Source organism: Falco biarmicus, chromosome 11 (genome assembly GCF_023638135.1).
Source record: "Falco biarmicus isolate bFalBia1 chromosome 11, bFalBia1.pri, whole genome shotgun sequence".
Lineage (NCBI taxonomy): Eukaryota > Metazoa > Chordata > Aves > Falconiformes > Falconidae > Falco > Falco biarmicus.
This window is the reverse complement of record NC_079298.1, coordinates 20,336,648-20,360,211: the sequence shown is the minus strand read 5'-3', so window position 1 is coordinate 20,360,211 and position 23,564 is coordinate 20,336,648. Positions and strand designations below refer to the sequence as shown.

Genomic DNA, 23,564 nt, shown 5'->3' with positions numbered 1-23,564 from the left:
ATTAGCTTAAATAAGCTTGTGAGCAGCACGTGAGTTACCATATACCTGCCAAACTTGCCTGAAAGAAAGCAAATGGCTGGATTAAATAAACAACTGAACATGGCTTCAGAGGATAAAGTTCCCAACCTGATGCACCATTGTTACAGATTACTACGTTATTTTAAAAAGCAAACTTCCAATTGTATGAGTCACAATTTAATAACTAGCAGGGAGATGAAAAAATAGTCTTCATCACTGTCTCCTGATAAGTTGAGACTTTTGAGAAGTTAATGTATTCATTTTTAATCTCAGTTTTGTAAATCTGCCAATGTTCCTGTGCTGAGCTCGGTTATAAGATACTCAAGCTCAATTAAGGAGTGTATTAGATGCTATTTCCTTGTCAGGAGCTTTACAAACTAAACACGATTGCACTTTTTCTGGATCCCATTCCTGCAGGGTGCCAGGCATCCCCACGGGGAAGTGAACTGAGGAGGGCAGAGGGCACTTTCTCCCTTGCAAGATGGGGTGTTTAGCAGAGGATGGGGAATTTTCAAGATAGTGTTTCATCTCGCTGGGTTGATGTTTCCAACACAGTGAGTTCATTGCACCCCTTCCATTCAAGTTAGCAGGAAACAGGCAGCCGCATCCCTTTGCACTGTTTGGAAAATCTTCAAAATGAGTCACTTTGGTCCGGACTTGTCTGTGAACTGTGACCTTACCCTTCCTGCACCAGAGAGGAAATCTCAGTCAGTGCCTCCTGCTCGGCGCGGTGTGCGAACGGACAGCTAGACTGAACTTGCCAAAAGGCGGTGAAGGAGTTCTGCATGCTCCCTCAGACCAGTATAAATACATAAAAGACCCTTCTACTTGCTTTGACCATCTAAGGAAACCACGTCATAAATAAAAAAGGATGGTCAACCCAGATTTCATCTTGTTAGATGCTGAACACCTTCTACTGCCAGTGAAGAAAAGACGAAACAAGGCATTCAACACCTGCAGCACCACCCGTTGAAGACCATGTCCTAAGGGATCAACAATAACAAGGAAGACAATATAATCCTCTATTAAAAATTATACAACCCAAAGCATACAGCTTAAACCCAGTTCCCCTGTCGGAATTAGGCAAAGGGAAAAAAAAAAATCAGCAGATAAACCCATTTACTTTTACCAGTAAAAATTAAGTTACAGACACCCTTGTTCCAGGGCAAAACAAACTTAAAAAATATCTTAAAACAGTGAAAAAATACGAGGCAATTTTATTTAAAAATATATGTACTCCTTACTCCAAATGTGTTTGTACAGAAAGGATTTGTTTGAAAATGAAAAAAATCATGACAAACTAAACGCATATTTGGAGTATGCACTTTCTACAGCGTATTTGGTAGAAGCGTTATTTCTGTAAAACTGAGCAAGAGGAAGTTAGTTATTCAGCTTTCATTTGCTCCCTGACATCAGAAGGCAACGTTTCAAACAAGGTGTCCTCTACAGTGAAACCAGTCCGCTTCAGAGCTCTGCATTCTCCGAGCTCAGGTGGGAGGATTTCAAAGTGATTGCCTTTAATATCCAAATAGGAGAGGAATACCAAATTACCAATTTTAGGTGAAAGGACTGACAAGTTATTTTTCCCAATTTTCAGAGTTTTAAGTTTTTTGCAAAAGTATAGTTCATCTGGCACACTCTCCACTTTGTTGCAAGTAATGGAAAAGTACTGTAAACTCTGCAGAACTCCTATTTCAGGTGGGATAAAGCGAATGTCATTGTAAGACAAATCCAAATATCTGATTTTGTTGCATAGGAATAGGTGGGACGGAAGAACCTCTATTTTGTTATGGCTGAAGGAAAGCCGCTCGAGACTCGTGAGTTTCTTTATATGCTCTGGGATGTATGTTATACTGTTGTACCAGAGCTTTAGGATTGTCAGTTTTCGCAGATGTTGAAAACTTACTATTTCTTCGATGGATTTGAGGTTGTTTTCCTTTAGATCCAATTCCTGAAGACTGAGAAGGCTGAAAACTGCATGAGGTATGCGCTCTAAATCACAATGAACTAATTCCAGCTGTGTCAGGTTGACCATCTTCTTCAGATTGTTGAGCATCACTAACTTAGTGCCATCGTTATGGACGCACAATTTTTGCAGGTGACTTGAAACATCGACAGCAGATTGTGGGATTTTGGACAAATTACTTTTTATGTAAAGAACTTTAAGGCTTTTAAGTTCCCGAAAAGACTCCAGTGTAATGTTTTTGGAAATATCGTGACTTAGGGAGCCAATTAAATAGAGCTCTTCCAAATTTCTGAGGCCATACATCCAGTGTGGAAGTTCTCTGATGTCATCAAACTTAACGCTCAAGATCTTGAGATTCTCTTTCAGAAATGCCAAGGCAGCGCTGTGGATCTTCACAGAACACTGGTGCAATGAGAGTTCCTGGAGATTGTCCAACTGTGCAATGGTTGCTGGTATCATTACATTATTAATTATTTCAAGCTTTAATGACTGCAGCTCAGTAATTTCAAAAACTGTGTCTGGTAGTCCAGAAAGCATGAAGAGCTGTAGCTCCAAATGGCTATGGGAGTTCGTCTGCAGCCTCTGTCGCAGTTTATCGGCAGTCCACTCGTTGTTCAGGTTCAGCTGTTTCAGCTTATTTTCACTGACTTCAGATAGGAAGACAGCAAACCGCTTGGAATAGAGAGGATCATACTGATCAATCATATGAAGCATAAAAGCAAAGTCATTCTTGACATCCGGGATATCGTCAATTCCCGTCTCTTGCCGAACATATTCAAAAGAATATTCTTTCAGCGAACGGTAGAACAACCAGTATAGTGTATAAAGGCATGTGAGGCCGTAGATGCTTACAAAGCACAGGTAGCAGTAAGAAAGTTTAGAGAACAGATGTGCCATTGTGTGATTACAGCAGAAATTCTTATATCCTGTCATATCTTCAATATCAACATTACAGACTACTGTAAAATTGACTTCTGAGACAAGTGCTGTGTTGTAAGCAATAATAATCAGGAATTTAATTACCTTAAGTACAGTCTGGCGAACATACATGACATAAAGAATATCACCCTCCTCAACATGCAGTCTGAATTTCTTCACCTTTTCAAAGAGTGCTTTGGCCTGTTCACCTTCTTTCTTATCTAATGCCCCAGGTGTTCCCTTATCCACAACCAACTTCTCAGGAATTGATTTTAAAGACTGTGACTTGACCAAAGTGCCCTCAGTGCTTGGCTGGATAGTATTAGACTTGTTTATGTTGTTCTTCCTGTTATCCTTCTCTTCAGAGTCTTCCCCTGACACTTCAGATAAGGCTCTTGTTGTCCAGGGAGAATCAAAGCATTTCCCGAGTATTGAAATGAAGTGTTCGATTTTGGAGCTCGATCCAGGGAATTTGAACCAAAAGTTACTACACAGCATGAAGACCAGTGTGTGTATAAGGACAAGGTAAGGGAAGTACTTGGCATACCAGTGCAGAGCACGTTCGTAGCACACCTGATTTATAAAGCTGTATTGCTGAAGGTCCAAATCAGTCTTCAGTCCTTTCATTTCAACTGTAGCTGGAGGGGTGGATGGCTTAGGTGGAGGAAGGGGGGTTGTATCTGGGATTGTGTTAAACACATTTGAACTATTAGATTGGTTCTGGCAAGGCTGTATGCGCTTTGGAAGGCATATTATCTTGTCTTGCATGACCTGAAACACACAAAAAGATACCTCTCAAACTGATGTACAAACAAAGGTGGCAGTACCAATGGGTAGCTGTCCTTGGAGCTCCTCCAGCTGCCAGGCGTTCCTCCCCATAGCCTGCGCTATTGTTATTATTATTTTTATTATTATTATTCCTGACAAGACACTTGTTCTATATGCCAAGAACTAGGTCACCCCTTTTCATCTGTGGTTAGTTTTCCATACTTTGAGTAAGAGGGCATTGAGATAATCCAGAAAAAGGAAAAGTGTGGGTAATGCTTCCAGAAAAGATCAGGGATCTCCTGCACTGCTCTCCCCAGAAACAGACTGTTCTTGCCAGGGGTATCCACCCTGGCCACACAATATTCAGAGATAGCTTAGGCTTGAAAGCAGCATAACTGCATTCATGTGGCTGTATGCTCACACGGTGCTATCTTATCACACCAAAAATGGCTGACAAAGAGCTAACGTGGGCATATCTATGCTGGGACATTATTAATCTTCAGTAATAATAAAGACAGATAGAGATAATAGAGAATTGCCAGCATCTCTCTGTGTGTGCGCATCAATGTAATTTTTATTCAGTTTCTCATACATACACACAAAAGTCCTCATACCACATACCTCGGGGAAAAGTAGCTCTGCCCTTCTGTCCTTGAGTCTCTCTACAATGCAAAAAACCCCAACTTTCTTAATTTGGGGTGGCCATCCATGTTGAAAAACTGAGGTCAGAGTGCCTTTAGGGACCAATCACCTTTGGTTTAACTTGAAATAATAGTTCGAGTTCACTGCAAGGGTCCCCGTAAGTCTGAATTTTAAATTCTAATCTATGTGATAAACCAAGGAGCTCTGTTATTTGCCCTGAATGACTAACTGCGATTATCCCTAACCAAGAATGTGTGTGTAGTGTAGATGTACTCTTTGACGTCATGGTTGTTGAAAGCACTGAATACAGGGTACGCAACAAGAGCTACCAAAATCAGATCCTCCTTGATGATCCACCCTGGTGCAGGGAGATGCTGAGATAAGACCACGTGTGTTTTGAACAATATCAGTGCCACAACTGTTGACACATCAAAAACTCCTGCAGTTTTTGTCTTTGTCTGTAAACGCTATTCAGATACACATCCTTACTTACACCCTGAATTCATACCTTTGGTAGTAAGTTGGAATAAAAAAGAAATAAAAGAAATAAAATCGCCTATTCTTTGCAGTGTTTCCACACATTATTTTCCAGTGTGCTTCACCCAATCAAGCAGGTAAACTGAAAAATAACAGATGTTCTACTTTGCATGCCTAAGCAAACACTTAGCTACTAATGCAAAATTCAGCCCTATTAAAGAGATTTTTCAACATAGACATTGTACCCTTTCAACTGAAAATACTTGAGAACAGAGAATACAGGCAAAACTACCGTTGATTTCACATGAAATTTGGGATATATTATGTAAAAATCTTGGACCATGTAAGTGAGCAAATTCCCCTGAAATAAGAGCTCTATCAGTATGTCCCTTTAGCTCCATTTCCAAGTCATGCCAAGAAACGTGAGATCCACGTTTGAACTAGTACTATAACTTTTTGGTTTTGTGGAGTCTGTCCCAAACAGTACTTTCCACTTCTTTTCAGCTTTTGCCTCTTTAGCAAAATCTAACTAACAGCAATTGATAGTAACGTCAATTGTTTATGTGTCAGCATCCTCAGAGATGCTTTGGAATGGAAGAGGCATAATATTAGTTGTGGGTGGTGTTATTAAAATAAGCGCATTCATTTCAAATCTCTTTGAAGCATAACAAGAGAAATAATATTAACATCTGCCAAATAAAGAAAAACAGAAATTACAAAACTACATTTTTCAATCTTTTCAACAGAAGAATGGTAATAAATAAGAACTGAAGTTGATTGTCTGCTTTGTTATGCCAAACTGTGGTGAAAACAGGCATCCAGGCACAAGCCAAACCAACAGCTCTTATCTTAGCTGGCACGGCTCCATCGACTCTAGCGCAACTCTGCTGATTTACAGCTGCTAAGTCTGGTCTGTGTTATTTGATGTTGCTACCTAAACAGCTTTAATCCTGGGACCAGTGAATTTTTGCTTTGTTCATGGTGAACCCAAGAGATAAAACAAGATGTGACATCATCCTTCTAAGGACCTTCCGGATTGTGGTCCTCTTTCAGCAACCCCGAGAGCACCCGCCTCGCTTCCATCCCGTTTGATTTACCTGTAATGTGCACCCAAACACACCGATCATCAGCATGGCAACAGAGAGATAGTCCGTGAACACATCCCACCAGGGCTTCAGCACTCTGAACGCCGGCTGCTGCTCCGAGAACTGGCGAAATTCGGTCACGGGAATCATCGTCCTACAAAAGAGCAAGGCCAGTGCTCAGTTTCCTGCAGCCCACACCTCTCAGTCTGTGTGAGCAAGTACTTCCGTGAGGTTTGAAAAAAAACTGCTCTGGAAATGAAACTCCCAGGATGTGGCATAAAAGTTCCCAGCTATCACCCAGGTGGTCCCTCTGACACGCCACCTCAGAACACGGATGCTGGTGCTGCCCTCCTGCAGCTCCGGTGAGGAAGGGAGGGCAGGACTGGGGTGCCATCCATTCAGGCAGGTAAATCCCTCTCTGCATTGACTCCACCTGTATCTGATGGGTCAACGAGGCCTTCTGAATCCTTGAAAAACCAGACCGTTCTGTAGATACATTCAGCTTTACACACCTTAGCCTTGATCTCAAAGGTCTGGCTAAAACACTTACCCTGTGCTCAGATTTCACAGGCCCTTTCAGCTATCATTTCATATCTTTCCGTTTTATTCATAGTGGTTTCAGGGATGCTTTGAAATATTTGTGTGCATACTCACCCAGTTTTAAATCCACCATGTTTTGAGTGCAAGTTGCTAAAGTGCTTTAGCTAACCCAAACTACAGGCAGATCAAGGGCTTTATCTTCACCTCAGATGTCTAGGCTTACATCACTACCTCCTCTGAAAAATCAGCTAATACATGAGCATGTACAGGCAAAGAAACTGATTTTAAAGCCTACGGCACATTGTGTAACTGAATCCCTGAGATCAAACCAGCACTGAAACTTCCCAGTAAGTTATGATGGAAAGATAAATTTGCATGGGAATGTAATAAAAATACTCCCAAGGGCATTCACAAACTTTGTCCTTTAACTAACATCCAAAATGCTCACCACAATCACTTCATATCACAGTAGTACTGGAAATCCATAATCTAATAATCTATATGCTGGGACCCATCAGTGTGGGTTTGGTGCCATCCAACCGTGCGCAGGCTTAGCAATGAGCACACACTTGCTGATACGCTGCCCAGGGACTTAAGGGATTCAGCTCATTCAGAGCCGGGGATCCAGCAGGGAAGGATTCAGGCCCTAATGGCTGCAATTCATCACAAGCATACAGCCATCCCAAGAATTTATAACTGACTCCCACTACACTGGGCATACCCGTGTGGAAAGACGCTCACTTTGGCACCTTCTCAGGGACTGCCGTGTGTCTGCTTGCCCAACTGACCCTCGGGAGGTACTGCAGTCTCCAAAGGCACAAGGTGACATCTGTAAATGAACTTGGGTTAGTAGCTAGGCTGGGACTTTGCAGCTTTCTGAGTGAGCAGCGTAAAAACGTCTTACCCCTTGTTCCCTGCTCCCCTCTCGCAACCCTTCTCTGTTGCTTTAAGCACTACTTGGCCAGGCAGAGGAATCTCTCTCTCAGCCTCTTGTCCTTCCAAAAGCTGTTCCCTGGGTGCATGCTACGATGCCAGATGAAATCACACATACCTCTCACACGGCTGGCAATCCCCAAGAGAAAGGCACGTTGTCCTCTACAGCACTTGCAAATTAATAGGCCAACAGTGAAAACGATGGCAATGCATGCCTGACTCCATCCAACCAGGTCGGAAGCTCGGCAGCATCCATGCCACCAGGCCTGACTTGCTAGAGTGGTGGCAAGGGAATGCAGCATTCGTTATCACACTGCAGGCAGCCAGGAGCGGCAGTTCTGATTTTTGTGTTCCTGTCTTGCAAATGCTCAGCAGACCTACCAGGGAAGACATACTTCTACAGCAGAGAACAGCTGGGACAGCGCTGGGACAAACCTTTGTTGCCTTTCACTTTTATTTTGGAAATACTGATGGAAAAAACAGACCTCATAAATTAGAGGTGCCCCATGCAGCTTTAAGTACATGCCCAGCTGAAGCCGGGGAGAGAAAACCCTGCAATGGCAGCTCCCAGCAGAGCCTGAGCTGAAGAACACCTCGCGCTGATGCCTCTTCCATATCTGCATGCATTTCACATCCATTGGTAAGGAATTACCCTTCTCTTTTTTATTTCCACATCAAACGCAGGCGACTGGCAATAGCTGGTGGTAAGCTTTAAAAAATAATTTTTCTATCAAGCATTGAAAAACACAGAAAATTCTTAAAGGATACACTAATACAATTGTTAGCTACTCAGATGCCACGCAACACTCCTGCTCAAAGCTCTGTAACACATATGCCACTGTCAGCTCAGGTTTTGAGGCCAGTTAGCTGACTCGACTGCCATCGGTACACCGGAGGACACGCATCAACAGATTGCTTTAGAATCACAACATTTTATCCCATCCACCCACCTCACCCTCCCTTAATAATGGCTTATGAGTGCTTTTCCATATTGTGATGCCACAGCCTCTGGAGGTGCTGTTTGTAAGGTCTTTCCAAAAGCATAGACAATTTGAGTGTTAGGCAAGACAGAATCATGTTTCCTACAGTGCAGACTCTTGAGAAAACATTAATGTTCACACGCACCAAAACATGCGGAGACCCAACCCTTGCCAGATAGATGCTGAAGCAACTCTGTGGATCTGAGCCATGGCGTTGCAAGTCAGCAGTACTGAAACAGGGGCAGTGTCTGACAGCAGATGGAACTGGAAACTATCTTCCAAATTACTGTGCAGGGACAGCTTTCAAGACCAAAAATTAATTTGGCTGTTGCATTTGATAGGTTTCACTCTGTATTTTTAGGGGGTCTTTGTTGTATTATATACTTGCTTTATTTCTTCTAAGTGATGTGTGGGGAATTTAGATGAAGGCAGACAGTTTCTGGCACCACAAATACACGCTGCTCTGATCCCTTGTTCCCTTTAGAGGCTGCTGTTTGCCTAGTGAGACTCCTCATTAGCAGAGTGCACATACTGTTACCCTGGTTAATGGGCCAAGCAGAGGGAGACCTGCTTCTGCATACAGAGAGCCTCTGTGAGCCATGCTAGGGAACCCATCTCTGAGCGCACAAGATCTGCAGCCCAATGCCAGACATAAAAATCCGTCTGCCCTTTATGGTTTTCTTCATTGTCAAAAAAAGAAGACAAACATTACTGAATGATGGCAATAGTACCGTACATAATAATGGTAAATAAACCAACAACGTCTAACAACAGACAGTATTTTTTAACTTCAGGAAAAAAGACATTCACAAGAAGCTTTAAATAGAGATTGGACGTGAAGAAGTGGGATAACCGTTTTCCAGCATCCTCTGGAGAAACCCTATAGCTTCTCCCCTTGCTGCACTAGCAATAAAGAAAAAATGCTGGAAAGCAGCGCAGAGAAGCCTAGGCTTACCAGTGCTTCTGGTATGTGCACACAGAACAGAATGACACAAAATCACTTTTTATTTGTCTCCCTCTTCCCTCTAGCTTCTTTCCCATCCTGGCCTGTCCAGTGACTGAAAGGACATCTATCAGCAGTGGCTCTGATGCCTCCGAAAAGATAGAGCAGGTCCATGTGGCTCAGAGCAATCCTGAAACCCCTCTCCTGGCTGTGGCCAGAGTCCGGCTCTTCCCCACTGTTAATCTAAAGCCGAACCACTGCTAGACCCATAGCCATGCACAAACCAGATCTGTACAAAATAAAGTGATTCAGTCAATCAGGAATTTAAACAAATCCTAACAGGGATGCTAAAAAGTCACACTGCAGCCCAAATCACAGCAATCTCTGGGACAGCACAACATCTACTGCAGATTTTTATCTCTTCTTATAACAAAGAGATAGAAGAAAAGGAGTTGAACATTTGAGCTGGTGAAAACTAAGACAGTATTACTAATTTCAGTTCACTCACATGCAAAATACTATTTAATGGCACAATACATCGTAGCTGAAATGTGGGGTCTGACTTACGTTAAATGCTATTCTAACCTACTTTAGGAAACACTGAATTCTAAACACTGGATAATTTTTTCAATTAAAATCAGAACTTGCTCTTGTTTTTCTCTCTTGCATTTCTAATAAACCTCAGTCTCTAGAGAAATGAAAACCGTACATGAGATAAATCATCTGGTATTCAGCTACCAGAAGGAAATAAAAAAGGAACTTGGATTAAAAAAAAGTTGTACAGGCTGTTAAGCAGTGCTGCAGAAAAGAGCTGAGGATTTGCCAAATTAAATAAAAAGCAAACGCACAAACAACCCCCCCCAAAAGTGAAAGGAGAGAAATTAGTGGGGATTTTTATTATTATTTCAAAATTTCTAGGAAATGCAGAAATCTTGATGAGTTAAAATGAATACGTGATAGTAAGATTAAACACTGGAATCCAGGTACAACGAAGGTATGATATTTCCTCCAGCAGAAAAACTAACTACAGGAATCGGCTAATGCACAGGTGATTAGGCGCAAGACATGACAACTTAATGTGACCTAAAAGAGCTAAGGAGAATAAACAGATCCAAGTCAGAGAAAAAAGTATTGGAAACAAATTAGACTTAATAAATGAAGAGATCTAACCAAAGGATGACTGTGAAATGGCCACACCATGGAGCAAGCCAGCTTCTCTGCAATCGGCCTTCAGCAGAGGAAACAAAGGAAAGTGGTGGGGATAGTTCGGAAGTAATGATGGCTCTTGCCAGTGTGGCTAAAGAGAAAAATGAGTACATTTTACAAATTGGGCAATCCGTGTGATATGCACTGCAGGATATAAAGAAAATTAATTAACTTCTGCCCACTGGTGACTCAGAGGATGCTGGGGCAGGCAACCCGGGGGGTTTCTGTGCTGTGGGACCACCTTTGGGGCACTGGTGCCCTCGGGGCCAGGTGCCAGCAGGGCGTCTGTCTGTGCAAACGGGCGCAGAGACGCTGATGAGCAGTTTCCAGCCATAGCTGTAGCTACCCTACCTCCACCAGTGACAGCAACCCAACGGACTGGGCCTCCCCAGCCACGGCACAGCACTGCCACGGTGCCAGCTGTCAGACAGCGCCAGCAAAGCCTCAGCCCGATGCACCGCAGGCGGGCACTGCGCGCTGCTCCCTGCGGCTTCGTGCCCACCGAACCTCTGTGACAGCCTCGCGAGCAGCGTGAGGGACCCCCGTCAGAGGCAGGGCCCACCGTGCCAGACGGGCAAACACATGGGGACACTCAAGTTTATATACTCAACCTGTCTGAGGTGTGCGTGATACACCCCCTCATCAAGCTGCATTCATCTTGCATCTTGAGAGAGGCTTTACGAAGAAAAAACATATTAATACTCAGAGAAGTGCCGCCCTGGTACAACCCTGAACAAAACTGCTTTTGGCTTCTAGCAGCTTCCAGGTCCCACGCTCCAGCTATTGCTAGGTGATGGCTGCTATTTTTAAGCAGATTCTCACGGAGTAACTTCATTTTATGGAGCATAACGGCGCAGGTGGACACGAGCCCTCAGCAGAGCCGGAGGGCTCACTGCCGGGGAGCGCTCTGCCACGGGTGAGAACTGCTGCGCCGCTCCCGCTCTGCCCCACCTCGGCTGTCAAGGCACTGCTCGTAGAGACACAGTCCTTAAAAAGCAGCACGCTGAGTGACACAGGAAGGGATAACTGGGAGGCCCTCCCTTTACCTCACCGGCGGCAGGCCCGCTAGCACGCACAGCCCAGCGAGGCAGGCCCCCCGCAGCTCCCACCGCCCAGGCAAGATGGCCGCCAGGCCGCCTGTGCCGCGTGGTTGGGAATGCCGCCGCCGGCCTGTGCCTTACACAGGCAACGCTCGGCATCGCCTGCCGCCAGCGGCCAGCCCATGCCCCAGCTACAGCCTCTGGCCAGGCAAAGCCCAAAGGCCTGTCCCCACGCTTTGCCAGCCCTCATGCAACAGAAAGACAGCGGCGGCGCTGCTGCGTGGGCTGTAAGCGGGAGGCCAGGACTTGCCAGAGCTGCCTTTGCCAAGCTACAGGTGTTATGCACCAGAAGTCAAGCCCTCTGTTACTTTACCCTTCCAGCAGTGGTTACTCAATAATGTTGCCATGCGCTGAAGCAATCACTTGCCTGTTTTAGGGGAATAACCACAGCTGCACAGCAGAAGCGGGGGCCCTGGGTTCCGGGCAGGCAATTAACATCCAGGATTTATTGGTTCAGTAGGGACAGGGTATGAATAACCCACCAGAGGGAAAAAGGAGGAGGCACACAGCAGGATGCGAGAGACAACACTGCAGAAATAGTGATGTTTACAACCGGGAAGCATAAAAAGCTGGTGAGATTTCTTAAGCTGATCAGAAGAGATGTATACGTGATTAGCCAGCTGACATTTAACCACATTTCCTTGACATTGCACCAACTCTCCCTGGATGTAGGGCCACCACAACTTCCTGAGAGCGGCGCAGAGTCCAAGCAAGTCCCAGATGCTATGGACATGGCCCTGACCCGCCCCGCAGGGAAGGAGCTTCCCCATTGGCACGAGGGGCCTTGGGCTGGTGGCCGCAGGGCCACCACCACAGCCCAGCTTGAGTACACCAGGAAGGGTCAAGGCTGAGATGTCCTCAAGAGACAACTCAGGCTGGGACTGCTTGGTCTTTCACATCAGAGATGTACCGAAAGGAGAAAGTGCTGGGCTAGGCAAAACCCGCCCTCCTGGCCGTTTTAAACATACTGCATGTGCTAGGATAAATTATGAAATGCCTTTTGGGAATAGTGCTGCAAGTAGGTCTCTGGGTTGGTTCCCATGCATAATTTATTGCATATTAATCTTCATTAAAGGAACAAGGCACAACACACATTTAACACACAACAAGCCTATGATCGGGTAGCAGGGACTCAGCAGAGCCTGAGTGCTGCAGGCTGCCTGAGCAGGGGCTGTGCTCCAGGGGCTTCTGCTTTACACAGGACATGGCACTGCATGCCCTGAACACCACAGCCCACTGTCCTTGGTCATAAACATTTGTACCTCTGCATAAATACCATGAAGTTGCTTTTCAGGTGGTTCTGTGCTGTCTGGCCTCAGCCACCTTGGGCCAGGAGCTGATGTTAAGCTAAAGCGCTTCTCAGCACAGTGCCCGAGGTTGCACCAAAAAGCAGAATTTGGCATTCTTATTTTACCTGACTGGGAACTGCACACTGAGACAGTAAAATAAGCAGGGACAAGGGAGTTTTGCGGCTAGGTTCATCATGACGTATTCTTAAGTACCCAATTTAAGCAAAATCACTGGTCTATGCAGAGCCCCAGAGCTTAGGGCCACAGTCTCCTTCCTCTAGCCGGGGCTGACAGGCTCAGCCTGGCACAAAAATGGCTTGGTACTACCATCATCAGTCATATTTTCTGGTGATTATAACTTCGCTAAATTTGTATTTTTGTGTGGGATTGAGTTCCCAAAATGACAGTACGGGAAACCCTGCCTAATCTAAAGCAAAATTTAAATTAAGATCTAGCCAGCAATTGTTCAAATAATTTCCACAAACAAGCTCAGGGAAACAACAAACCTGCAGTCTTTTTATTTTAAAGCTTCCAGACCCTCCCATGCCCCAAAATGTTCCCTGTGTATTGAGGACACGGTTTTTACTGCAGCGTGAACAGCTGCCCACAGCTGGCTAATTCATAAATCTTTGCAAACTGTGGTTTTGCATACGTCCCTTGCTCTCAGCAGCTGAACACTTCATCTTCAGCTCCTGGCACTGCCCATGCTGGCACCACAGATCACAGATAACAAACCTGCTTCACTTCATCACATAAACAAGAGAGGACTAAAAGTGGACCCAGGGACAACGCACCAAGTCTGGAAAACTGAGATTAGATTTAGGGGAAATAAGATGATAAGGGCTGGAATTAGCAACTCCTAATTCCCAAGATGTTAATGTTCCATCCTTATCTGTGTATTCTCACACACATTATACACACAGTGAAATAACATCTGAACTACTCTGACATGCAGTTTGGTAATTATCTTGCTATATGTTTGCACTGACCAAAATGTACAGTGTTTTGGTAAGTGTAGGTGCTTGGTCAGCTCCCATGTAACATACAATAATACCTCTGCTACCAATTTCTCCCTGTATTTGAGGCATTTCAGGAGACATTTCCCTGCTAGGCCTTACATACATTAGCATTTCATGTAATATAAAATTTAATTAAACAAACAAACAAACATAAATTTTAAATTCAGTAGAAAAACTCCTTTGAATGCTGGCTATTTGGGAGTATACCGAAAAACCATCACATTGCTGCTTTTTCAAACATGATGGGTTACTTTTTGTTCCACTGACTATAAAGGAGATTTTCACAGGAAGAAATACCATCATTCTGAAGTAAGAAATACAAACAAATGATGTTGCCGCTTAAACATAAATCCCACGTTAAGGAACAGGAAAGCCATTAAAAACAAACCATTTGCATCCAAACAGTTATTTTTAAAAGTCCGCGTGTTTACTGTATTTTCAAACAAATTCATCTTCTTGGGGCTGAGGCTGGCAAGGAAACGTGGCCTTAAGGAACAACAGCGTGAGTCAGGAGTCCCCACTGGGACCCGGCCGTGGGCTTACTGTGCTCCTGCTTTGGGCACACTACACTGACCCACCATGCCACCACTTCTCCAGATGCAAAACAGAAAGGCATCTACTTTCTTTACCACCTTTGGTGGGAAATATGAATGAACAGCACTACAAAATCGTAACACGCTGCTTTTTCCAGTTCTCTGCAACGGTTGAGTCTAAACCAATAGCATGTCAAAACTTCCCTGAGAAGCCACGGGAGTCAGTTTTATTTTATACTACACATTACCAAAATTACGTGCCACAGTTGGTATTAGTTTGTACTAATGAGTCTGGGGAGCAAGACAAAATACAATCAGCCCACAGAAGACATTATTCCAGCACCAACAGTTTGATTGTTCTATAAAACATGTGCAACCCATGCAGTTTGCACAGGTTTGCCAATGCAGATGAAAGCAGGCTGGCCACGACCGGGCTGTCCCCTGCTGACAGCTGTTTGGCATAGAAATGGGGTGCCATTTCCAGGTGCACTGACTGGAGAAGGCTAGGCTGTGCCACCTGAACTCCAGCAGAGTCACAACCCAGCTACTGGAAAAATGCCCTCCGTCATGCTAACTGCCACAACTGAGCTTCCCCAATGCCCTGGCTGTGCAGGTCTGCAACCGTGGGCAAGACTCTAATGAATCACTGGGGATTCAGTTGCTTGAGAAAACTGAAAAGGGTGTAAGGTCCAGAAACTTGCTGAACACCCAGACCTTTTCCATTCTCTCCCCCGCCTCCAGTTACTGAGGCCCACACTGCAAGCATCCAGCATACATTTAGGTTCCGGCTGCCCCTCTGCCAACACCCAGGAGGGAGTGTGGTGGATTCGGAGGTGGCAGTGAATCCCCCACTCTGCTGGTGGTACCGTCTGCTGTGACAGTGGAAGCTCAAAGGCCCGATTCCAGAACTTGGAGGAGATGTAAGGGATGGAAAGAGGAGATAAAAAGGACATAAAGAGGAAGTAACTTTAATGAACTGCATTTCAAAATGTGCTGCAATTTCCACCTACACATACAGTAAGTGCTGCCTTGGTGACAGATCCCAGACAATAACTTTGTTGTTTGTTTCAATTGAGTCATAGTACTTTTTCATGTATTACACACCAAGAAGACTTCCTATTGACAGCAGTGCTTTGACTTCAACTTGGTTGGACTGAATTAAAAAAAAAATGTTGAGGGCCAGATTCTGGCAGATAAAGTCTCAGTGAAATCAACAGGAGTTCTTTCTGTGCCAAGCACGTGGGCCTGTGTGGAGATTTGGCTTTGCTGAACTATTTGTCCAAACCTAAAGAAAAGTACACTCTACACATTTCCATGTCAAAGACTACTTCAAAGGCAATACTTACCATTTTTTAGCTCTGGGAGTAACATTCTTACTTTATCAGGGCTATCACTCAAGCTGCCGACCCTCTTTCCAGAGCTGCAAAATGTTCTTAATGTGAGCGAAAACCTTTAACAGCAAACCAAAGCACTGAGCAAGAAACTATCCAATAAGTGGTATGTATATTAGTACTCCTGAAAACATGTCTAGATGATTGAGAAAAGTAAACTTGCATTAAGTTTTAATCAAAGTTACACCACATTTTCCACAAATGCTTATTTAACGTATTCAGGTAATGAAGACAGAAACAATGCTGTAGAATGTCATAGGACAGACAATATTACACAAACCAGTGCCATTCATTGTCAAAGGAATAGTCAGGGGCCTCAGGCTAAGTCAAGTGCTCATAATAAAAAAAAAAAAATGTTCAGCTGATATAATTAAAAATTAATTCCTAATTGGGACAGGAAGCACAAAGGGTCCATTCTGAGTCTTAAGCAGCTCAACCATCTGAAAAGTTAGTGAAAAACTTTTTATGCAGTGATTGAGCCAGAAACATTAAAGAAATGCCTGTTTCCACAATTTGTGAGACTTTTTCACATAAAGGATCTTTTCTGTTGCTGCTTGCATACTACACAAGAGAGCCTTCTAAACTTTGTGATAGTCTCCTAAAACACGGATCCCAAAATACCTGGGTAAGCATACAGGTATTCTCAGCCTGAACCACAGCTGATGAATTTTCTTCCCTCAAACCATCTTTTGTGACATCCCCAACAGTAAAAATAAAGCTCACAGTTTCATCCATACTCCTGAAAGAATAAGAAAGACTAACAGAGATAAATGGAAGCACACAGAATGGATGTGATCTACACATGCTTGAAGATAAACACGGACAGGCACAGAATCAGAATCCTCATACAGTAAGATGACTTTTAAAGATCGTAACTTCAGAGATGTGGAAAACCAGAGCTATCTGCCTAAATTCTCTATTGAACTTTCTCAGTGCAGTGTCCAGCCAATGCTCACCACACAGGGATTAGCTCTAAACTTGTCCCACCAAGAAGTCTGTTGCTGCATCATAAAACAGAAATAAAGGCTGTTTCCACCAAGCCTAAACTTTGTGATATCAAAGCAGTTGCTGGGGGGGGGTTTCCAACCACACTATAGCAGGTGTGCAGGTCTTTCAAATTATGTTGTCATGAGTAAATGATGGCAAAGAGCAAATACTGGTTTTAATCACACTACACTTCAGAAAGGGCTTATCTGACAATATTGTCTGTGAACACCCACGAAAACTATCTCACCCCTGAGACAGCTCATCAAGCATTCACATGGACTGGAAAATGGGATCTCTAACGGTGCTCGCTTAGAACACCAAACCTGCTTTCTGACAGCAACCTGCGCTTCTGAGCTGTAGCATTCTGCTGTAAACCACACGTGCATCAGGATCTTACACCACTGCATGCTGAGGGCAGGGCTTGATCTGTGCTCTGCTTCACTGTACGCTCCAGAGCAATCGATTAATCCAAGCTCCCACATTGCTTTCAGTGATGAGTAAATAAAATTGGAAATGTTCTCAGCACTTCAGCAGTCTTATTGCTGGTTTGTTTAATTCTGGGTTCCCATCAATACCAAATCACTATGTGCTCTTGCCACTGAAGGGAGACATGAGCTAGCGTCTCCATTTTCAGCAGATCGTTGTTTAGGCCAGGATCTGAAGTTGATATAAAAGGCTGGATGTTGCTCACCTGAAAGTCAATGGAAAAGTTAAAGTTTATTTCGACAAAGAGAGGAATGGATTTTCAATGCTGCTCTACAGGACCAAATGCTTTCACATATGCTAGTTCAAATTAGTGGAACTTTGTATGCTTGCTGTGACAGCAGCGTTAGCAGCTTTCCATGGAGAACAGTGCCATTCTGCACTTCAGCAGAGCCCTTCGGTTTACTTTAAACCCAAGCAAAAACATGCACTGTATCTTAATGCAGGAGTCTCCCAAACAAATGGAAAATGTGCAAAGCACATGCATGGTACCATGCTATGTTTTACAAATCTGACCTGATCAAACACTATTGTAAATGAGTCCTTCACTGGCGATGGAAACAGAGGGCACACAACCTCCATACTGGAAAAAAATGCCGAAAAAACCCATCCTGGTCCAAGCCTACAGCTCTCTGGATAATATAGTTGTAAAGTTTATGGTGTGTCTGATTAGCTGCTTGTGTCAGGCACTAAAATGTAAAATTAATACAGTGCAGGAAAGATGACCCAGGCTCTGTCAGGTTTAAAGACAGCTCTACGACGCTTTGCCTGCCTGGGGATGGGAAGACAGAGGTGCCTGCCCTGTATGATGAATGAAAGCAATGGAGCAAATGGCACACTGGCACATGCCCGAGAAGGTGCATCAAACCTAGCACCTTCCTAGTGGGAAAGCGATCTTAGAAACAAAACCCCCAAGTCATTGCACTATAGCTTGAATCCGCATCAGAGTTTTGTCGCACAAAATCCCTGGGCAAACAGCTGAAGGATGAAGGAGAGAGTAAAGTTATGTTGAGCATGTGAAATCCAACACTTGTTAACATTCTTCTGACAAATCATTTTGGAAGGAGAATGGCTTCTTTGCTTTACTAAGTAAGGTTTTAAGAGAAGTATTTTGGGGCTCTCTTACCCCCACCCCGAAGTAAATTGTTTCATTTTCAGGGTTTTCTTTAACATTTAGTCCCTCCCCTTCCCTTCACAACTCTGTGACAATGAGGACAGTATCTTCGCACTAAATTTTCTCAAAAAGGGAAAAAACCTGTAAAATTAAACTCCAGCTTCTGTTACTGTGAATTGTTTGGGCAGTAATCGAATTTTTTTTTTTTTTTTTTTTTACTTCCCACAGCATTGAAAGAGGCTTGGGCTGGGAAGTGCCTTTCTGGTGATGAATAGAGGCCACTTCAACCAGTCGCTACTGAGGTCAATGGACAATCGGGGGAACTGCTCCTCCCAGCACTCTCTGACCCAATTCCTTATTTTGGGTCTTACTGTGTGGTCACCCTGGCGCTGAGGCCACCTGAACATTGTTTAACCCTCTCCATTTCCCAGCCCGGATGCCTCCCCCCTCCCAGTTAGAGCCCCTTATTGTGAGCCTCAAAAACCAGATACCGAGGTGAGGTGGGATGCGGCTGCCTCAGGAAATCAACTCGAACTGGTACAGGAACTAAACTGCAAGATAGCACCAAGCGCCGAGGCAAGGAACTTGTGCGAAGAATTCAGCAGTCTGATTTCACTCTTCACAGACAGCCAGCGCTGGCCTTTTCCAACACCAGGCACACAAAGTAGCTAGACTTTTAGGCTTCCCATCAGAAAGTTTCTTTCCAAAACTGCTTACAAGAGTAACTAATAACAAAAAACCCACAGAATTTTATTACGGTAAAACCTCCAGCGGGGCCTGTTAGTACTCAGACTGGAGGAAAACGGCATCACGGCTGCCACACATTTAGCAAACTCAGAATGCAACTCTAAAAGGAAATGATTCAGAAACCACAGGTGCTCAGCACCAGGCTGCTGTGCCTCGCTGGCAGCCCCTGGGCACCGGCACTTGCGAGACTGCAGGAATCCAAGGCCAGGTTAAAATTAGGAATCAGCTCGGAACCGCGCTCAGCCCGGCTCTCGATACTGAACTGCACCATGGTGGCAAACAGGTATTTCCAGGAGAAGAGTGAGCCCAGGGGAGTCCCCACTGCTTTCATCATGCCCAAAAGAAAAGTTACAGGACATCTAATGCACCAGGGGGGAGGGGGAATGTGCATATCTGGTTAAACTGGAGAGATTTATTTCCAACGTTGCCATCTCTTTCTGCACTACCTTGCGAAGCACCTTTCTGCCTGTCCAGTTTTTTACAGCATCATTGGAGCCTACAGTGCTCTGTGGGAGCAAAATCACACACGCTTTCAGACTTCAGACAGCAGTGCCTTCAGACAGCACTGCTCCTAATACTGAGCCTTTCCTCACAGAAAGTCCTTACTCCAAAAGTAAAAAAAAATATATACAAAAATTCAAAAAGGCAAGCCATAACGCATGTCCTTATCTGTGCAATAAAATTCCTCACTTCCAAATGTTTCCATCCTAACGAAATGCTAGCAGGACACATTCGGCAGCCTTCATAAGCCTCTCGTTTTGCTTGGTCAACTCTTTCCAGTGAACTGGACAAACTGCATTTCGTGAATAATGAACAAAACCGCCCATCACACTGCGACAAGGCAGGGCTGGTTTTAAACCGATTTAAAATCAGGACTGGCGGGGAGGGTTTAAATCTCTTCCAAAACGGGGCCCCGAACGGCGGCGGCTGGCAGCGCGGCGGGGACCCTCCGGGGCAGGGGGAGGCGGCGCAGCCCCCGCGGCGGGACCGGCCGCGCTCCCGCACCCGCTGCCCGACGCGCCCGCAGCCTCCCCGGCCACGCGCTGCTTCGCCACGGAAATTTGCGGGGAAAACACCACCAAAGGCTTCCCTGGAGCCGCCCGTCTCCACGGCGGCCGTTCGCGCCCCCCCCCCCCCCCCCCGCGCCAACCCCGCTCCCGGGAAGCCCCGCTTGGATCCAGGCCGCCGCCCCGCGGGGCACCCCGCGCCCGCCCGAGCGCCGCGGCCCGGCAGCGGGGGGAGCCCGCCCGGCAGGGGATGGGGGGGCGGGCAGGGGGGCTGCCGCGGCCTCTTCCCGGCGCCCCTCGGCGGGGGGGGGGGGCAGGCGCCGGCGACCGCGGTTAAAGTTTGGCTCCCGCGGCGCTGCCCAGGGAGGGGGCGGCACCGCCGATGGTGCCGGCGGGCAGAGCGGCGCCGCCGCTGCCCGGGCCGGGCCTCTTCCCCCCAGAGGGGCGCAGCGCTGGGCTGCGGCGGCTCCGTCCCCGCGCGGCCCCCCAGCCCCCTCCCCGCGGCGATGCCCCGATGCCCCGGCCCCCGGTGCGGGCGGCGGCCCGGGCAGAGGCAGGCCGGGCGCGGCAGCGCCTACCTGGTGCGCGGCCGGGCGGGGGGCGCGGGGTCACGGGCGGCGGCGGCCGGGCGGCAGCGCGATCATGCCGCGGCGGCGCGGGGCTGAGCGCGGCGGGCAGGGCCGGGCCGGGCCGGGCCGGGCGGGGCGGGGAGGCGAGGCCGCCCGCAGCCGCGCTCCGCCCGCCGCCGCTCCGCCCCCGCCGCCGCGGGGCCACGTCTCCGGTCTGACGCACGCGGCGGCGGCCCGGGGGCGTCGGTCGGGCCGGGCCGGGCCGGGCCGGGCCGGGCCGGGCAGCCCCCCCTGACGGCGGCGCTCCGGGCGTGCCGCCCCGCAGGCCCGGCCGCGGCGGGCGGGACAGCCGCGCTCCGCCCGCCCCCGCAGGCCGGGCGGGAGGGGGCCGCTAACGGTAACCGAGAGCCGAGGCCTCCGGGGGGGCCGCGGCGCCCCCGGCCGGAGCTGCGAGGCGGGGTCTGGCCGCACAAGCGCGGCGCGGTCCGCCGGGGCCGGGGGCTGTTCGCCCTCCGCAGCGGGCAGCGGGAGCGGCGGCCTCGGCCCGCGGCTGGAGGCGGCGGCAGGCGCGGGCACGGGGGGACCGCGACCCCGGCGCGCGGGGCCGCGGGGGGCTGTAACGGGACGAGGCTGCGGAGCGCCCGGGGTTGCACTGACAATAGAAAAGCGTCTCAGAGTGACAATTGGAAACACAAACTTCTGGCCCGGCAGTTCAAACAGCGCAGGCTGAAAACTGCTGCTGAAAGCCACCACATACTGGAAAGGTCTTCTGTCCAGCGTTTCCAAGAAAGATTGACATCTCTGGTGGAACGAAGAGATGGGACAGATTCTGGATCAGAGGGAGGTACTTGCCCTCTGATGGCTCGCCCCTAACTTTAGGGATAGCGTGTGTATCCCCTTAGGGACAGTACAAATATGTAAACAGAGAAGTACAAATACATAAGCCCACTGGGGGGGAGTTAATGGAAACAAATACAGCATGAGGCATCACAGCTGTTTTGCCACAAAATACTAATTGGATCGGGATGCAGGCCGAAGGGCTGCCAGGGATAGCTGTGGGTAATTCTGACTTTGTGTACGTTCTGACCCGTCTGCTTCAGGGACTGCTGAGGGCAGGCTCAGGCTCCTCATTTGGGAATCACTGATGTGATTTATAGCTGTGGGAGTTCGGCTCATCATTTGACTGAAGTGTTTGCTGAAGTGCTTCGCGTGCGGAGCTGCTTTCCTCAGCTGAAGCCTTGAGGCTTTCCAAGGCACCGCCAGAAATGAGGGTCTGAATCTGGCAGGAGCTGTTGGAGGTTGTTGGCATTGCTTCCTCACGGTCATTGAGAGCTGCCGGCCTGAAAGATTTCAGCAGTATCGCACCATTACATAATTTTAAGTGTCAGCCTGGTGCTTTGGGGGAATACAGCTGAGGAGTAAAACGGGACAAATGAGCAAGGTTTCCATATGGGCAAAAGCACTGCCTTGCTTTTTTTGAGCTAAAGAAACGGTTATGGTGACTGCTGCATTCATTTTCTTTTTATTGGTTTCTTTCCATTACTCTTAACTCCTGGCAGCAGCTTAGAGAATCCCTCCCTGTCCTGGATGGTTTCTTCTTTCAGACATTTGCAGGCAGTAGTTCTGTTCACCCTTTCGTCATCGCTTAGCTCATTTAATCTTTTCTCATAAGTCAGTCCCTCCCGTTACCTAATCATGGTGCTGCTTTTCCCCGAACTCCCTCTCAGCCGCTCGTTTATTTTATGGTGACATGGTGGCCAGTAATCCTGCCATTGTTAACGTTTCCTGTTGTGGACTTTTGGGTTATTTTTGTTCAGAGTTGCTGCAGTACTTAGAGGACTGAGCTAAGCTTCCCCTTGAAGAATAATTACAGACAAAGTTACTGATGCTGTAGTAGAAAACATGGTCCATGGATAATTATAGCTGATGTGTTTGGGGACGGAGGCTTGGTGCAGTTCTGGTATGTGAGCTTCTGGTGGAAGAAGGCCCAAAAACTCATGCTTGGTATTAAACACACATGTTTGATATCAAGCTCTAGATACTTTTGCTCCACTGGAAAAATTTTGCTGCCTGCAGGAAACTGAAATTTATTTGTGAATTCCTGCATTATTTTTTCTAAGACCATCTAGGCAGGTGAAGTCTGAAGCAATTTTGGGGTACTTATTTTACTGAAAGCGTTGCTACCAGAATGATAGGCAACAAAAACAGGATTCAACCACCTGTAAGACTGCAAGGTTTTGATATCCTTCGGTATCAGGTTGCCTCTTTGTTTTTCATGGACTCCGGAGGAATATGGGACAGGTGACATAAGAAATGCCATTACTGCAAGCTTAGTGCATTTGCCTTTACTGTCGATTGTCCTATTCTGTTATCCATAGTTTACAAACTCCAGGAGTGTTACTGCTGCTACCGAGTGCTAACTCGCAGTACTTGCACTACAACAGAACAGAGAGCAGTGCTGGTCTGCACCTGATTTTAAACTATCACAGATGAGCCTCCAAACCCAGCTGGACACAGACACAGATTGCACTATCAGTGCTTATGTGACTGTTATCCGCCGTTTGTGTGCCCATGGACCAATTCCCAAGTGTGATCCGGGTTCAGGATGCCCAATCCGGAAGACCTTGCTCAGCATCAACATAGCATCTGCCAGGCAGGATACAGTCCCCACCTTCTACCGATTCCTGCTCAGGGGTTTTTGTGTGTGTGTCAGGGTGTTCGTTTTTTGGTTTTTTTGGTTTGTTTTTTTTTTTTTTTTCTGCCCGATCTTTTGGTAATTTGAGGTTACACCCTGAAAAAACTCAAAGCCATCCCATACCCGAAAGTCTGGGGTCCCAAGAGCAGCCCTG

At 46.7% G+C, this 23,564-nt stretch overlaps 1 protein-coding gene across 1 annotated transcript; it reads right to left on the bottom strand.

Annotated features, from left to right (window-relative positions):
- Positions 1-1,218: 1,218 nt before the first annotated feature.
- On the bottom strand, positions 1,219-20,884 carry LRRC8C (leucine rich repeat containing 8 VRAC subunit C). Its single transcript, XM_056356085.1, has 3 exons — positions 20,725-20,884; positions 5,887-6,028; positions 1,219-3,673 (listed from the first exon to the last, which is right to left on the bottom strand). The coding sequence occupies exons 2-3, from the start codon at positions 6,022-6,024 to the stop codon at positions 1,403-1,405; spliced, it is 2,409 nt and encodes an 802-aa protein (XP_056212060.1). The 5' UTR covers positions 6,025-6,028; positions 20,725-20,884; the 3' UTR covers positions 1,219-1,402.
- Between the last annotated feature and the right edge of the window lie 2,680 nt (positions 20,885-23,564).

Bases quoted from the DNA above. Each gene is read 5' to 3' on its own strand.
- LRRC8C (XM_056356085.1), bottom strand. From the start codon at position 6,024: ATGATTCCCGTGACCGAATTTCGCCAGTTCTCGGAGCAGCAGCCGGCG. The intron at 3,674-5,886 runs GTAAATCAAACG...TGTGTGTTTCAG, and splicing joins TGTTTGGGTGCACATTACAG to GTCATGCAAGACAAGATAAT.